Here is a 17,690-nt window from a genome sequence, read left to right as displayed (position 1 = left end):
ATAAAATTGTGGTACATGCATACAATGGAATATTACTCTGCCATTAATAATAATAAAAAAGATCTTGCCATTTGCTACAACATGAATTGACCTGCAGGATATTATACTAAGTGAAATAAGTCATACAGAGAAAGAAATATTACATGATTTCACTTATAAGCAGAATCTAAAAAACAAAACAAATGAACAAGCAAATAAAAACCAAACAAACTCTTAAACACAGATAACAAATGGGTGGTTGCCAAAGGGAATGGGGGGGGGGAATGGAAGGGTAGATGAAAGAAATAAAGAAAAAAATCCATTGTATTTCTATATGCCCAGGAATGTACATATGGACAGCAAAATTTAATACATTATCAGTTATAATTGCTCAAAAAAAAAAAAACCCCAGAAATAAATCTAACAAAACATTTACATGACTTATATACCAAAAACTATAAAATACTAATGGCAAAAATCAAAGCTCTAAATACAGGGAGAGACATGGCATGTTCATGGAGAAGATTCATTCTCCCCAATTTGATCCCAGGTTTCACACAATTCCGATCAAAATCCCAGCAATATTTCTTGTAACTATACACAAGATTATTCTAAATGTATATGTTAAAGCAAAGAATCTAAAACAGATTAAAATGTTTTGAAAAAGACAACTATAATAGAGGAATCTGTCTATTCTATTTCAAGACTGAACTATCCTATTTCAACTTTCAAGTAACTACTGGCAAAGGGACAGACACATACATCAATGGAAAAGAGAAAATCCAGAAATAGATCCACACAGATGTGTCCAACTAATCTTGGGAAAAGGTGTAAATGCAATTCAACCAAGGATAGACTTTTCAACTAATGGTGCTAGACCAATTGGACAGTCAGACTAAAGCATGAACTTTCAACTAATCCTCATTTCTTTTAGCTCAATTTTAACTCCAAATAGATCACAGACTTAAATGTAAACATAAAACCATGAATCTTTTTTCTAAAAAGACTTATTTACTTGGCGGGGGGCAGGAAGAGGGAGAGGTAGAGAGAATCTCAAGCACACTCCCCACTGAGCCCAGAGTCTGATGTGGGGCTCCATCTCACAACCTTGAGATCATGACCTGAGCTGAAATCAAGAGTTGGACGTTCAACCGGCTGCACCACCCAGGCATCCCAAACCATGAAACCTTTAGTACAAAACACAGGAGAAAATCTCTGGGCTCTAGAGCTAATCAAAGCATTCTCAGACTTGACACCAAAAAGCAGTATCCATAAAAAGAAAAAATGATAAACAACTTCATCAAAACTAAAAACTTCTGCTACATACAAGACCCTGTGTGATATTGTGACTTATAATAAGAAATACATATCTGGTCTTTATTTCCTAAAGCTCCTAAAACCATTAACATTTCCTAAGAGAAGAAGTTGTACAGTGTCTCTTGTCACGTTAAGAAAGTAACTTTCAGACCTCACCTAAGGACTGGAGACTGGGTCGACAGAGGAACCAACCATGTGACTGAGAGCTGGAACATTCACTCCAGAGGGGATGGGGGCTGCAAGCTGGCTCAGTCATCACGGCCAATGATTTAATCATGCCTATGTTATGAAGGATCTGTAAAAACTCAAAAGTGTGGGGTTCAAAGAGGCTCCAGGTTGGTGCACACATGGAGATTCGGGGAGAATGGCGTACCTGGAGAGAATGGAAGCTCTGTGCCCTCTCCCCATACCTTGCCTTATGCATCTCTTCCTCTGGCTGTTCTGAGTTCTATCCTTTTATAATAAACTGGGAATCTTGTGAGTAAACAGGTTTCCTGATTACTGTGAGCCACTCGAACAAATTAATCGAATGCAAGAGGGGGTTTGTGGGAACTTTGGTCAGAAGCACAGGCAAGGAGCCATCATGTAAGACTGAACCCTTTTAGCTGTGGAATCTGATGCTATCCTTGGGTAGGTAGTGTCAGAATTTAGCTGAATTATAGGACCTCTAGCTGGTGTCCTAGAACGGCTTGCGGTGTGGGGGAAAGCCCCCCCAGCACCGGAACTGGGTGTGTTAAGTGGATAAGAAGACTCCATACTGGGAAAACAGTATTTGCAAATCACATATTTGACAAAGGCCTAGTATCTAGAATATATTACAGACTCCCAAAACCAAGAGTCCAATTGAATAGAACATGACAAAAACAGAAAACTATGCCACAGATGATGACATACAGATGACCCATAAGCACATGCAAAGATGTGCAATACCTTTTGCTAACAGGGAAATGCAAAAAACCCCGCGAGGATATCAATACACATCTATCAGAAAGGCTAAAGAAACAACAGTGACAACACCAAGCTGGTGAGAATTCCGAGTAACTGGATCACTCACTTATCACTGGTGAAAATGTTAGTACGGACACCCTGGAAAACAGTTTGGCCAATTCCTAAAAAACTAAACATGACACTAACATATGACTGAGCCAGTTGCATTCCTAGGCACTTCTTCTAAAGAAATGAACACTTATGTTCACATAATAACCTCTACACAGCTCATGCTTCATCCATAATAGCCAAACACTGGAAACCAGCCAGAAGTTCTTCAACAGGTAACCAGTTAAACAAACCATGACATGTCCATACCATGGAACACTGCTCATTAATATAAAGGAGCAAAACACGCAAAAACCTGTGTGAATCACCAAAGAATTCACCTGAGTGGGGAAAAAACCAATCTCAGAAGGTTACATATAGCATGATTCTACTTATACAATATTCTTGAAATAACAAAACTACAGAAATGGAAAACATATCAGTGGTTTTCTGAAGTTAACAACTGAGCTGGGGCAAGCTCAAAAAAATAAAGAGGATTTGTCCAAAAAAAGGTACAATCAGTGAAACTATCCTTCTGAGAAAGAAGCATGAAACCTAGATGTCAAACATGAGAGGATTTTTCTGAAATGGAAGATCAAGGGAGCCTCAAAAACTAAGGTGCCTCAAAGACTGTCCTACCCCTCCTCAATACTTCAAAGGCTTTCATACACATTAACTCAATGTGAAAATCTGTGACTGATGACCCTCACTTCAAATAAAGTTTGTGAATCCTTAGAGAAATGAATAGAGTCAAAGGTTTGTAAAATAAATAATGCAAGATTATAAAACCTGAAACTACTAAGAGGACATAAAAATAGTAGCTGCCTCTGGGATGAGAAAGGGACCTGAAGAAGAGGGTTTTCACACTCTGTAATGTCCTGTTTCATTTGCATTAGAAAACGGACACAAAAGTGACACACTATTGTTAATTCTTATTGTCAGGATACAGATACATGTTGCTACGCTTTACATTTTTGTTTTTCAAAGTTAAAATAAGAAAATGTCAAAAGTACGCTCAGCATAGGGTGACAGATCTACAGACGTCTATTTTAAGAAGCCACAGCCAAGTCCAGCCGATACAGAAAAACACTTTCTAAAGAACCATTTATAAAGCTAATACTTGTTGAATATGGTTTTACATACATCTGTAGAGGTATTATTTATGTTTTTCCATTTCATTTGTTTTTGTAAAATTACTGTTACCTTTATGATATAAAATGGATTTATAGGAATAAAAACCTAATTTTACTACCTACATATTTTTTTTTTTAATGTCTTTTTTTTTTTTAAAGAGTTTATTTATTTATTTGACAGACAAGAGATCACAAGCAGGCAGAGAGGCAGGCAGAGAGTGAGAGGGAAGCAGGCTCCCCGATGAGCAGGGAGCCCAATGCAGGGCTCAATCCCAGGACCCTGAGATCATGACCTGAGCTGAAGGCAGAGGCTTAACCCGCTGAGCCACCCAGGTGCCCCACTACCTACATATACTTAAGAAATAAAGAGTACAATTCTTAAAGACTTCATTATGTGACTGTTTTTTAAGAATTTATTATAGGGTAAGATGGATACAAGATTGGTGAATCACTTAATGTGATTAAAAAAATAGGTAATGACATTTTATTAAATGACTTTTAATCTTGCTGATTTAAAAAACATATTTCCCAATAGTTCTCAATGGATCAATTATGCCCTCAAATTCTAATGGAGTAATGAAGTCCTCATAAAACTACAGTCTTAAAAAAAAATGATCAAAACTGATTGTTACTAGCAGGTCCAAATGGCTCAAAAATTTTTTACTCATTGATTTCTGCACTTTGTGAGTCTCCATTTTTTGAGGTTTGAATACAGCGGGGAAAAAAGCTGTTTACAGTATGATGAAATAAAGTATGACTTCAAGAATGCATCATCAGAACACAGATTTGATCAAAACAAAGGATAGAAAGCAAAGCTGGGCTAGGAGTGAAAGAGAATAAATATAAAGATTAACAGACAGTCTGCAGGTGGACAAGAAAGAAAATCACTGGGGTATATCTAAGGAACAGATGAATTTTGGGGAGGAGTGAGCCTGCAAACCCCCGGCAAAAGAATGCCCTATTATGGCTTCTCTAGACTCAAAGACATACGTACAAACCCCAAGAAACACAAATACAGGAAGTCATACCTTTCAGGCCTAAAGTCTGCAACTGAAACAGTTTTCCCAGCTCAAAAGGTAGAACTCGTAACAGGTTGTTATTTAAATGGAGTTCCCTGTGGACATAAAAATTCCATGTCAGAAGATATATTACCTTTTAACTCATAGCTAAAATCAGCAATATGGTTTCTAAGAATATAATCTTATAAGAATGAAAAAACTGTATTGCATATTCCAATGTCTAGTGCAGAGCTTCACAAACAACAGATGGTAAAGAACAAAAAACAAAATAATCCCAAACTGCCACAGACCAATACATTTTTAAAACACAATGAAAAAATGAATTATTAGAAAAATGAGATGAGAAAAAAAAAAAATCAGACCAACAAGACACAAGCCCTAATTTTTAAAGAGCATTAAATTCAACAGATATAAAACTACTCTGACATGTTGCATATGTCACTGTAGAACGACAACACCATCTGCAACTGCACAGTCCACACACCACCCCGGGAGCAGCACTGACCCAGCACACATGGAGTCTACTAAGAAAGTGAAAATGATAAACAAACTAACACATGAATTGTTAAAGGAGAACTAAAATGATCGTGTAGCACCAACTGAAAATAGTTTATGACAGCTACAAAACTAAGACTATTGTTAATACTTCTCCAAACTAAATAAAATTCCAATTTAGAAATAATGGCAGCTATATTAACTGCCAATGGTTATTTTAATGACTTTTTTTTGGTAGAGATAACTATAACTATCAAAGGAATCTTCAGTAGGAAAAAAAAGACCCAACGGTGAGACACAATTTTCTCCAATAACTTTTATTTGTCAATTTTTAAATGTGAGTAAGTACTACTTCTATAACCCCTAGTTCTTGGAATTTAAATGAACCTTGGTTATTACTTAGTGAACCAGAGGTCAATGAATGGTGAGGCCATAAACCGAACCAGAACAACTAGTTTTAAATAATTTGTTCCTATTTATTTCCACATATATCACATGGGAAAGGAGGTCTTTTAAGGAGATTAAAAATGGCCATAGTATATACTCAGTAATTAAGCCCAAAACAATGTCAAAAAGCTGGACTAGGAGCAATAAAGAAACTCTCACAAGGTCTTATTCCTTTTTATTACACAGCAAATGGTAGAAGATAGCAAAAAAGCCAGTGGAATCAGAGAAAAGGGAAGTAATATGAAATGGGGCAAGATTTTCCATTAGGATTAACATAATAACTGGAAATTAGCTTTACATTCAATTTGGGTAGGTTCCATCTACCCTACAGAGATAATAAAATAAATAGCAATTACCATTTATTAAATAAAATATGTGTCAGGCAGGAGGCTAATAGTTTCTTACTCATTATTTCAGATATATCTAATCTCAGCCCTGGCTAGGTAACTATTATACAGCAACTGTATACAGGACAAAACTGCTCAGCAAGGTTAAGGAGCTTGCCCCAAATCACACAACCTGTAAATGGCAAAGTCAGGATTCTAAATTGAACTGTGTGACTCCACAGCCTATCTACCACCTATACTCCACACTATAGTCCCCCAAATCCAATGACTAATTCTAGCTTCTTTCAAGTCCAGGCTTTATTACTATCACACATACAAGCCCAGGAATGGCCAAAAAGGTTTCGCTCATTTGCAGTGGTTTCCAGGACGCCATGTTAGCCATGGTACAGGGCCCCAGAATGTTAAGAGGGAAAAGCACCACAACCATCTGTCACAGGTGAGTGCATATGTGGGATAATATAACTGCCTTCTATTTGCTGACCCCTACTTTGTCCAAATATCTTAAGAATAAAATATATCACACAAAATATAGCAATAAAACAAATTTGAGGCAAGGAATCTACTGGATTTATTTGTTGGCTGACATTCAATTTTCCCAGAAAACTTTACAAAGAGGATATAGTTATGTTTGCTTTTTGTTCAAATACCATTTAATTGGTAGTGCTGTTTCCTGGCAAAATAAATGCTCTATTTTGTTCTTAGAGGGTATAAAGTCACATAGCAAGTCGAATCTGCACACCTGAGTGATACCATGTTTCCGAGTTCTGCCGGTAAACTCCGGATTTTATTAGAGGACAGGTCCAGATACACCAGATTGTGAAGCTTGGCAATGTCTGAAGGAATGCGGGACAGGGAATTGTCACTCAGATGCAAAGCTGTCAAGTGAGTTAGTGACCACAACGATGAGCTTAAGCTTCTTACTTTTCCTGTAAGAGAAGAAACAAATGGGAAAGGATTATATAGCATTCTCTACATTATGGTCCCTGGATTAAGTAACATTTAATGTTCCAGTGAGTATTATTACACAAAAAATTGTGAAAAGGGTTTAACGGGAGAAAGTTTCCCTATTCTAGGACAATGCACTGCTACGATTAGGTTATAAACTCTCCTTAGCAAACTTAAAAAAACCTCAACGTTTAGATTGCATCACCATTTTTAAGGGCACAATAGTTAAGACTTTATCCTTTAAAGTTGCCTTACCTATGACATGAAAGAAACAGTACGAATAATTTATATTGATAATAAATCCAGTATTTTACCATGATTACTTTAAAATTATGCCCAAAAAATCAAACCCAAGATCTCAGAAACTGTTCCTATCTATACTCTAGAAAATAAGAATTCTGCCTGAAAACAAAAGGTAAACATATTCTCAGCTTAGCAAAGTTTTAAGACCAGTGTACCCAAATGGTAATTGCATCAAGAATCATGTGACTAAAAAAAAGCTGTACTGAAAATTACAAGTAAAAATACTTGCCCAGACACATTACAGATATGAAGTCATATACATCAAACAGTAGCAGACACAAGATTCAGTAACTAAGAAAAGAATAATTAATTTCAATGCAACATGAAATCAGTACTTTGGTACATACTGATAAGATGACAACCATTTCTACAATCCATCTAAGAACTAAGAACTTTCCCCCTATCTCTTTAATACCCAGGACCTAGTCTGAGACAGAATGAAACAAACAGCCGTAATGAAAATACACTAGTCTTTACGAACTGATTTTCTATTGGCTGAAAAAGCAATCTTGAGAGTTCTAATCAAGATGGAGTAACAGGAACCAAATTTACTATCCTACCTGGACAACTGTCATGCCAGACAATTGATTCACAATTTGTTGTGAATCAACAAATTTCAGACATAAGACCTCAACCAGTGCAGAAAAGTGACCCCTGAAGGACCACAAAGAAGGCAAGCCCTACAATTGTCTCAGCTTGTGAACAGCAGCACAGGGAGGGAATCCCAGGGGCAGCACAGTGATCTCGCCTAAGTTCTGGAGACAGGGAAGCCAAGATGACTAGAATTTACAGAGGCAGAGTACCAGACAGGAGAGAAATGAACAGACAAAGAAGTCTGGAGATGGGAAAAAGGTCCCCCCACAAGTTTTTTTTTTTTTTTTTAAGATTTTATTTATTTATTTGACAGAGAGAAATCACAAGTAGGCAGAGAGGTAGGCAGAGAGAGAGGAGGAAGCAGGCTCCCTGCTGAGCAGAAAGCCCGATGTGGGGCTTGAACCCAGGACCTGGGATCATGACCTGAGCCGAAGGCAGCGGCTTAACCCACTGAGCCACCCAGGCGCTCCCCCCACAAGTTTTAAGCTGAGTATTGATCAGTATAAAAATGTGAGAAATTGCCTGGGCCAGAGGAACACCCAAAAGGAGAAGAAACAACAATCCCCAGGAATACACAAAAGTAAGGCTAGCTGGTGTTCCCAAATACCAAAGGGAAAGATCTCATAATTCAAAAGGTGCCAGACTTAGAAAATCAGCCCCGGACTAAAGACCATTCTGGTCTCACCTAAGAAAGTTAAAGAGCAAGCCTCAAAAGAATTAAACTGTTTCTAACCATATCCCAAAACAAAGCTCAATACATGTTATAGGAATACAAAAATATGCCATCACCCAACAAGGCAAAATCTTTAATGTACTGCAAGAAAACAAATCCTATGAACCTAGTAACTGAACAAAAACATCTTTCAAAAATGAAGACAAGTTACAAGATGTAAAGAGCTATGGAGATGGATGGTAGTGACGGTAGCACACCATTAAAAATGTATTTGATAAAAACCTTCCCACAAACAAGATTCGAGAATCAGAGAGGTTCACTGGTGAATGCAACCAAACATTTAAGGAAGAACTAATAACAATTCTAGAGACTGATCCAGAAAACTGAAAACAAAAAGATACTTTCCAATTTACTCTATGAGGCCAACATCACCGATACCAAAACGAAATAAAACTAGTGCAAAAAAACAAACAAAAAAAGTACAAATCAAATCCCTCATGAACATAAACGCAAATTTTAACAAAATTTTAACAAATCAAATCCAACAATATATTAATAGGATAATGACCAAGTAAGATTTGTGCCAAGAAATCCAAGGTTTATTAAACATTTGAGGAAAAAAATGATTCAAACACTTTTCTTAGAAAAGAAAATCATCTATGTAGATATAGAGAAGCATCTGACAAAATCAACATTTAAAATCAGCATTTAAATGAAATCACGAATTAAATTTTTTAAAAAGCTCTCTCAATAAGCTAAGAATAGAAAATTCTTCCATCTTGACAAAGGGCATCAATAAAGTTAGCGGCAAGGGAATGAATGCTTTCCTCCTAAGAACAGAAACAAATCAAGGTATGTCCACTATCACCAATCCCATTCAAAATTATGCTGGAAGTTTTAGCCAATGGAATAAGACAAGAAAAATCTAAAAGTGGAATGACAGAAGTCAAGTTATGTCTATCTGCAAATGGCACAATCATCTGTGTAAAAGCCTAAGAATCTACAAAAATACTATTAAATAAGTAAGTTTAGCAAGGCTGTAGAATAAAATATCAATATACAAAATATCTACTGTATTTTTATATATAGCAACACACAACCAGAAACTGGTATTTAAAATAACATTTACAACAGAACCAAAATTATGAAAAAGAGGCAAATCTAACCCCTCCAAAATGTGCAGGACCTGTGTACTCAACACTACAAAACACCCTGAAAGAAATCAAAGAAGTCCTAAATAAGTAGAGAGGTATATAAGCTTCACAGATCAGAAGATTCAATATCATTAAGATATTATATCTCTCCAAACTGGTTTACAGAGAGTCACATGGTCACAATCACAATGCCACCATGTCTGAAACTGGCAAGTTGATTCTAAAATTCACATGGAAATTCAGAGGCCTTACAAAATTCAAAACAACTGTGAAAAAGAACAAAGCTGGAAGACTAACACTACCTGATTTTAGGACTTATATGTAATAACTCTCAAAACTCAGTAAGAAAACAACCCAATTTTCTTCTTTAAGGTTTTATTTATTAGAGAGAGAGAGAACGTTAGAGTGAGAGAGAGCACACAAGAAGAGGCAGAGGGAGAGGGAGAAGCAGACTCCCTGCTGAGCAGGGAGCCGGACTCCAGGACCTCTGGATTAGGACCTGAGCTAAAGGCAGATGCTTAACCAACTGGGCCACCTAGGCGCCCACAACTCAATTTTCAAAACAGCTAAAACATTTGAACAGACACTTTACCAAAGATGACATACAGATGGCAAATAATCACATGAAAAAAAATGTTCAACATCAGCATCATTAGGGAAATGCAAATTAAAACCACAATTAGATTTAAAAATAATAATAAAAAATAAAACCACAATGAGGTATTACTACACACCCAGAAGAATGGCTAAAATTAAAAAGACTTGCCTTGCCAAGTGTTGGTGAGGCTATGGATCAAAGATATCTAGTATAAATGTAAAATGAGAAAACCTCTTTGCAAAAACAGTTTGAGTTTTTTTAAAAGTTAAACCTTAACTTCCTTATGATCAGTTTCATTCTTTGGTATTTATCTCAGAGAAGAGTTTCATACACTACAAAGAATTGTATATAAATGTAGCTGTATTTGTAATAGCCAAATACCAGAAATCATCCAAATATGTCCAACAAGTAAATGGATAAACAAACGCTGACATATCCTAATAATGGAATAGTAATAAAAAGAATGAACTATTAAAAACCCAACTGCATGAATGAATATCAAAGTAAGTAGAGAAGTTAGACCAAAAAGGGGTGGGGTAGACATACTGTATCACTTCCTTTATATAAAAATTCTACAAAATGTAAACCAATCCTATGGTTTAAAAAAGCAAAACAATCCCCAATCCCAGGGATTGGGGAAGGGGCTGGAGAAATGAAGGAGGTAGGGAAAGGGAATTACAAATCTGGGGAATGACGGGTATGTTCCTTGAGTGTTGTGATGGTTTCAAAGATGTACACACAGATCCAAATATAGCATCACATCATTCACTTTGCATACATACTAATCATTACATGTCAACTATACCTCAATACAGCTTTGTAATAAAATCTTATCTTGATCTGAGAAAGTGTCTTTCCTTACTGTGCAATAATGAGAAAATATAGCATAACCTATCTGTAAAACAAATTTACTTTTCAGTTCATAAAACTAAAGCACACAGCTAATAATCAGTATAAATACTTAAAACATCACAAACGACTGAGTGCGTGTTTTGCATGTGTTTCATCCTCAAGACACCACTTTGAGAAATTCATTTTTATACATTTTTATACTTGAACTTAATAGGAAGGATACAAAATTCTCAATCAAGAAGGTAACCAGAAAGGAAACCAAGAAGTCTATAAAGAAGGAAAGGTGGGGGGGGGGGGGGGAATCAAGTATAAGAGTCATGTATAAAGACATCAATCACACAGGGTTGAAGGGAGACAGAAGACTCAGATCTCGACCATATACAGAAAAGTAAAACTGAAATAAATTTCTTAAATGCCGAAAAAACAGAAAAGTAATGGAAGCCTGTATTTCTAAACATAATTCAAACCCTAGAATCCAAAAATGAAAACACTGTCAGGTTTGAATTCATTTAAATTCAAAACCTCTACAATGTGGAGATGCCAACATGTATGGCAGTCAAAGAGAGAACACTCATTCATTCAGTCAACTTTCAGGGACTGGTATGGGGACAGAATGGTAAATCCAAAGTTCCCATGCTCAGGCAATGAAAAATAAAACAAAAATAGGAAAATGAACAACAGATAAGAACAAGTAAATTATTCAAGAATAAACAAAGGGTCAAAGGGTCAGTTATTTTTAAAAAATGATTTCAGTAATAAAACATATACAAATTTAAACAACAAAATATTCATTTCTATCAGGCAAACAATAAAATAAAATTAGTATCCAGTATCCACAAGGCCAAGAGGGTTAATAGATACACTCATTCATTATGGGAAAACTACCACTGTATTTTGAAACCAATCCTGTAACAGCTACTAAAAGTTTCAATGTGAATATCCCTTGCCCCAACACAATTCCTCAATTAGACCAATCTCTACTGATGGAACTAGGTAATACAAAAAATTAAGGTCTCTAATTTTTGAGAGAGGTCAATGAACAAAAGACAGTCACCTCCTGAAATTCCGAGTTTATCTATTTACTTCTCCAAAGAACTGTACATTTTCATATGCACACAAAAACTTATATTCAATTTTAAGCAGCTTTGTGAGTTGAGAAATGCTGGGATTATCCTGACTTTAAATTAAGGTGTGTTTTCAGAAGTAGTTCCATCCTAAAGTATCCAGAATCCTTTACTGTTAAATACGAGGAGATGGGGGAATTTAAATAAGTGTTCCCTGAAATCAGAAGGGCAGTTAGCAAACACTAAATGGACCAGGTGTAATTAACATACTTATGAAGAAACCAAAATTATTACCTCTACATATGCAGATTAAGAAAAAAAAACAAGAAAAAAATCTTGAAATTCTAAAAAATGACATTTTAGAAGAAACAGCAATCACAGCTGATTTCCATTATTCCCAGACTCTGTATTTGTGAATTCTACTCCCTCCAAGTTTACTTGTAAACCCAAAAGCTCTGTCACTGATTCACAAACATGCAGAGTAGCAAAAACAACAGTCAGCCAGAACAGTTCTCAGATGGGATCCAACAAGGCAACACTCTGGCCTGTCACTCTACCTTTCACGATGTGAACACGTGCCTTTTACGCTGTCTATTTAGTGCCACAGTTTTTGCATACTTGTCCTTTCTGTGGCTGATTTGGGGGTCTTAAATGGCCCCCAAGCATGATGCTGAAATACTAAGTGCAAGGCAGTGATGTGCCCAGTGCTCTGGGTAAGCTTCATTCAGGCATCAGTCACAGTGTCCACGTGTTCAAGGTTAATGAGTTGATGGCAGACATTAAATAAGCTATCTTTACACCTAACACAAGAGACGCCTGGGTAGCTCAGTCAGTTAAACGTCTGCCTTTGGCTCAGGTCATGATCCCAGGGTCCTGGGATGGAGTCCTACATGGGGCTCCTTGCTCAGCAGGGAGCCTGCTTCCACCTCCACCTGTTGTTCCCCCTGCTTATGCTCATTCGTTCTGACAAATAAATAAAATCTTAAAAAAAAAAAAAAAACCACTTAACACAAGCATATGTATTGATCAGCTGATGAAAATGTTGTGGCTAGAGGTCCATAGTAATTTAACCATGTATCGGCTCACGACTCCTGATGCAGTTAAAGACCAGGATTTCAGGCTCATTGTAGCTAGGTAAACTGCAACTTCAGAAAAGGAAGCAGTCTGTGTTGTGAGAATGGCAAACTGGATTACAAGGGAGGAAAGGGCCCTGATTAAGTTACATGAATTACAGGAAGGGCACAAAGGAGAACAGTTGGAAGATCCTCGGGGATAGTGCTTCATTTAAACACAGTAGAGTTGATGGGGAAGGAGATGTACTCACACCAAAGCATGTGAGTTAACAAATGGCAGGGGGTTTTTTTGTTTGTTTTAAAGATTTTATTTATTTATTTATCTGACAGAGAGAAAAATCACAAGTAGGCAGAGAGGCAGGCAGAGCGAGAGGGGGAAGCAGGCTCCCTGCTGAGCAGAGCGCCTGATGTGAGACCTGATCCCAGGATCCTGGTATCCTGACCCGAGCCAAAGGCAGCAGCTTAACACACTGAGCCACCCAGGCACCCGAACAAATATGGAAGTTTTGATCCACGAAGGAAAACACAACTGCAAAGGTACACTCATTAAACTTTGGTGGGAATTCCAGTCTTAAATGCAGTGAAAGAATGCTTGCTCAAATTAGAGAGACCTAGCTTAAGTAAAATAAGGTTAGCCGGAAGGTAGAAAGCCTAGAACCTGAGAATGGAAAGACTGAGGCAAGTATTAGGAAAAGAAAGCGAGAGAAAGATGAGCCTATCAGGTTCGATATATAATGACTGCTTCAGTGTGATGCCGATGACCACAGGAACTAACGCTAACTCCTGTCAGGGGACCTCCCTCGGCAGTCTGTGCTCTACCACCAAGTAGCTCTACCCATTTAGTAACTGTTTGACCTGAGGAAAAGGAGTGTTTGTTGCAAAGCTCAGTGACTAACCAGTTATGGCTCTTACACTTTTCTAAAATACTTGATTTTTGTAAAGATTTTATTTTTAAGTAATCTCCACACCCAACATGGGGCTTGAACTCACAACCCCAAGATCTACAGTCACGTGTTCCACCAACTGAGCCAGCCAGGTGCCCAGTTAATAAAATTATCTTCTATTTTTTTAAACTTTTTAAAAAAGATTTTATTTATTTGACAGACACAGCAGGAGAGTGAGTTCAACTCAAAGTGAGTTGAACTATAAATGATTCTTTAATGTGATTTTTAAAAGAAAAAAGTGAAAAAATGATGGAACTATAAGACCTTCAAACTTTTTTTTTTTTGGCTATAAAAGATTTTCTAATACCGATCTGAGGTTAAGAGAGATTTTTAAAACATTACAGGTTAGAATCCTCACAGTTTTAACTGCATATTTCACTTTTAAACTTGATTCCCTACAATGAAAGAGAAATAGATCATTTTACACTTGCCCCATCCACTCATTACGTACATCTTCGTTATCATAAGTTCAGATCATCTCCAAGGAAGATAAGCGAATGGCCAATAAACACATGCAAGGATGCTCTGATTCATGAGCCATCAGGGAAAGGCTAATGAAAGCCACAATGAAATACTTCTTTTACCCCCACTAAGATGGCTAAATCAAAAAGACAGATATAACAATTGTTCCCAAGGAGTACAGAAATTAGAACCCTCCTACAAGGCTGGTTTAGAATGTAGAATGATACAGAAACTTTGGAGAACAGTCTGGCAGTTACTCAAAAAGTTAAGCATTTCCCATATGATACAGTAATTCCACTCCTAAGTATCTACCTGAGAGAAATGAAAATGCCCACATAAAAACTTACACACAACTGTTCTGAGTAACATTATTCTTTAGAGCCTATAAGCAGAAACAATCTGTGCTACTTTATAACAAATACGTATTTGGGGGGCACTTTGGTGGCTCAGTCAGTTAAGCATCCGACTCTCTGTTTCAGCTCAGGTCATGATCTCAAGGTCCTCAGACTGAGTTCCATGTTGGGCTCCCTGCTCAACACGGAGTCCTCTTGTCCCTCTAACCCCCAACCACCACCACTTGCCCACACACTCTGTCTCTCCCATAAATAAATAAAACCAAGAAAGAAAAGAAGAAAAAAGAAAAGAGAAAGAAAATACACACACACACACACACACACACACACACACACACACTTGGTCTTCACCTCTGTTTCCAACATGGAGCTCCTGAAACCCTCAGAATTTCCTAAGTGATCAAGCAGTAAAGTGCCTTTTGTTATCATAGGTGCCCTTTCAAGGACACCAGAGTTTAAGGTTAAGTGAGGTGACTTTTTTAAAGCCCCCTGGAATGGAGGCTGGTTGCCAGGGAAGCCAATCAGGATAAGAAGGTTGAAAGTTTCAGTACCCACCAAGCTCCTTCTCCCCCTCCCCCACCAACAACTGGGGAGGAGAGAGGGGTAGGAGATTAGATCAACCACCAGATTTAATCACCCATGCCTAGGGAAGCCTCTGAAGGAATCCCTCAACTATGGAGTTCTGCGCTTCCAAGATGAAGAATACAGGGAGGTATGGGGAGGGCGAGGGGTCTAGAAAGATCATAGAAGTTTCTTGTCTGTTCCCTAAAGCCCGCCCTATGCATCTCTTCCATTTGGCTGTTCCTGTGTTTTTATAATAAACCAGCAAGCTAGTAAGTAAACTCTTTTCCTGGTTCTGTGAGCTGATACAGCCAATGAAACCCAAGGAGAGGGTCCTGAGAACCTCTGGGTTTAAAGCTCCTCAGTCAGAAGCACAAGGTAACAACATAGACTTGTGACTACTATCTGAAGTCGGTGGAACAGTCCCCTGGGACTGAGCCTGTAACCTGTAGTACCTGACACTAACTGTCAGAATTGAGACGGTATCAGAGAATTGCTTGATGTATGGAAAACCCACTCATCTTGGGTCAAAGTGGAATAGAATTATAACAGAGTACTGAGAGTAGAGGAGACACACAGGAATGTGTCTTTCCACAGATAAAGAAATGGGATGATATCCGCACATGGAATATTATGCAGTCACTAAAAGGAATGGGGTACTGACACATACTACAACATGGATGAATCTTGAGAACATTATGCTAATGAAAGGAGGCAGGCACAAAGACCACATGTATGATTCCATGTACATAAAATCGTAAGAGCCAAATCTATAAATGTAGAAAATAAATTACTGGTTACCTAGGGCCAGGGGATTGGAGGGAAACGGGAAGTGACGGCTAATGAGTAAGTACAGGGTTTCTTCTGGGGCACTAAAAATGTTTCAAAGTGACTACGGTAATGGTGGCACAACTCCGTAAGTACACTAAAACCCTGTGAACCGTACACTTGGAGTGAACTGTAGGATATGTGGATTATATCTCAGTAAAATTGTTACATAAAAAAATTTATAGCATAACAAAGAACAAACAAAATTACATGCAGACAATAATTTATATATATATAATAGATTAAAAAATAAGAGAAGACCCTATTTACAAGAACCAGAAGGTAAAATACCTAGGAATAAATCTAATAAGTGTATTAGGCTTAAGGATACAAAAAGGAACAAACAGAAAGACTCCTACAATTCACCCTAATTTATAAAATAACAGATCATGATAAAAGTACCATAACTAGATAAGTTGATCCTGATTTTCATTATTTAAGAAAAAAAAAAAGCCAAGTGTCACATGTCAAAATTATAAAGGCATATACCCTTCTGACCTACAGATGTATTAGGGGAGATGTAAAGCCATCTGTAGCACTGTTTGTCACAGACTGACCATCACCATTGTACTACTTAAATTACAGTGAAAGAAATAGTATGGTTACAGGAGAACTCTCTCTATCCTTATTTAGAAATCTCTCCACAATACAATATCACATGAGAAAAAAAGCACAGTGCAGAAATCTATATTGTCTTTTGAATTAAAAATTAGGTGTGGAATAAGAATCTTGTATTTGTATATGAACAGAAGGACTCCAGAGGAATGCAGAAGAAACTCCTGACCCTGGGTGTGAATGCATATGTGTGTGCATGCTGGGAGGTATAATGGGGGGGTTGTGTGAAAGGGAGACCTCCACTGTATGCTTTTTTAGGTTCTCCCCATCCCCATTTCCTGAGATGTCCTTAACTCCATTTTCCCCTGGCTAATATCATTAACTCAGTAGTCAGCTATTCTAGGATGCTTTCCCTGATCCTTAGCCAGGCTGGCTAAGACCGTCTTAAAAAAAAGACAGTAGGTCAGGCTTTTTGTCCTATATTTATTATGGTTTTACAATTATCCTCTCATGGGAGTCTTCTCCTACAGCCTGCAAGACTCCTAAAATCTTATTTCCTATCACCTACCACATCAGAAGTTTCAGAATAAATGAGTAACATGTAAGTGATTTCCAGTAAGTTAGTGATGGCCTCAAAATTCCTATTCCAGACGTCCTCCCTCCTCTTGAGTTTCCTTCCTCTCCTGTTTACCTGTTCCCACTCTAAACTTCCACAAAGCAGACACCAGGGTCACCCAAAACAGCAGACAGCTGTACAAGCTGATAACATATTTAAAGTTGCTTGACTCTGGAGTGTTACTTACCAAAAGTAACACTTAGAAAAAGAGCTAAATGTAATACTCTCTTAAAAAAAAAAAAAATTGAAAGAACAGGATCCAGAATTTGAGAGACATGGTCTACCACTCTCTCATGGAAAAACATGAATAAAGCTTACTCAAACTAAACTCAAACTCAACTAA

At 37.4% G+C, this 17,690-nt stretch overlaps 1 protein-coding gene across 3 annotated transcripts in view; it reads right to left on the bottom strand.

Annotated features, from left to right (window-relative positions):
- LOC111158932 (CCR4-NOT transcription complex subunit 6) overlaps nucleotides 1–17,690 on the bottom strand; it is a 67,821-nt gene that overhangs the window by 15,736 nt on the left and 34,395 nt on the right. For all 3 annotated transcript variants that reach the window (XM_022521273.1, XM_022521274.1, XM_022521272.1), the window contains 2 exons: nucleotides 6,512–6,698; nucleotides 4,493–4,578 (listed from right to left, as the gene is read on the bottom strand). In XM_022521273.1, coding sequence (XP_022376981.1) covers nucleotides 4,493–4,578; nucleotides 6,512–6,698 — 273 coding nt within the window. The remainder of the gene's footprint in view (nucleotides 1–4,492; nucleotides 4,579–6,511; nucleotides 6,699–17,690) is intronic.

This window comes from Enhydra lutris, unplaced genomic scaffold, assembly GCF_002288905.1.
Source record: "Enhydra lutris kenyoni isolate GAN:26980312 unplaced genomic scaffold, ASM228890v2 scaffoldscaffold64, whole genome shotgun sequence".
In the NCBI taxonomy this organism is placed as follows: domain Eukaryota; kingdom Metazoa; phylum Chordata; class Mammalia; order Carnivora; family Mustelidae; genus Enhydra; species Enhydra lutris.
The sequence above is the reverse complement of the archived record's forward strand: the minus strand, read 5'-3'. Positions and strand labels throughout refer to the sequence as shown.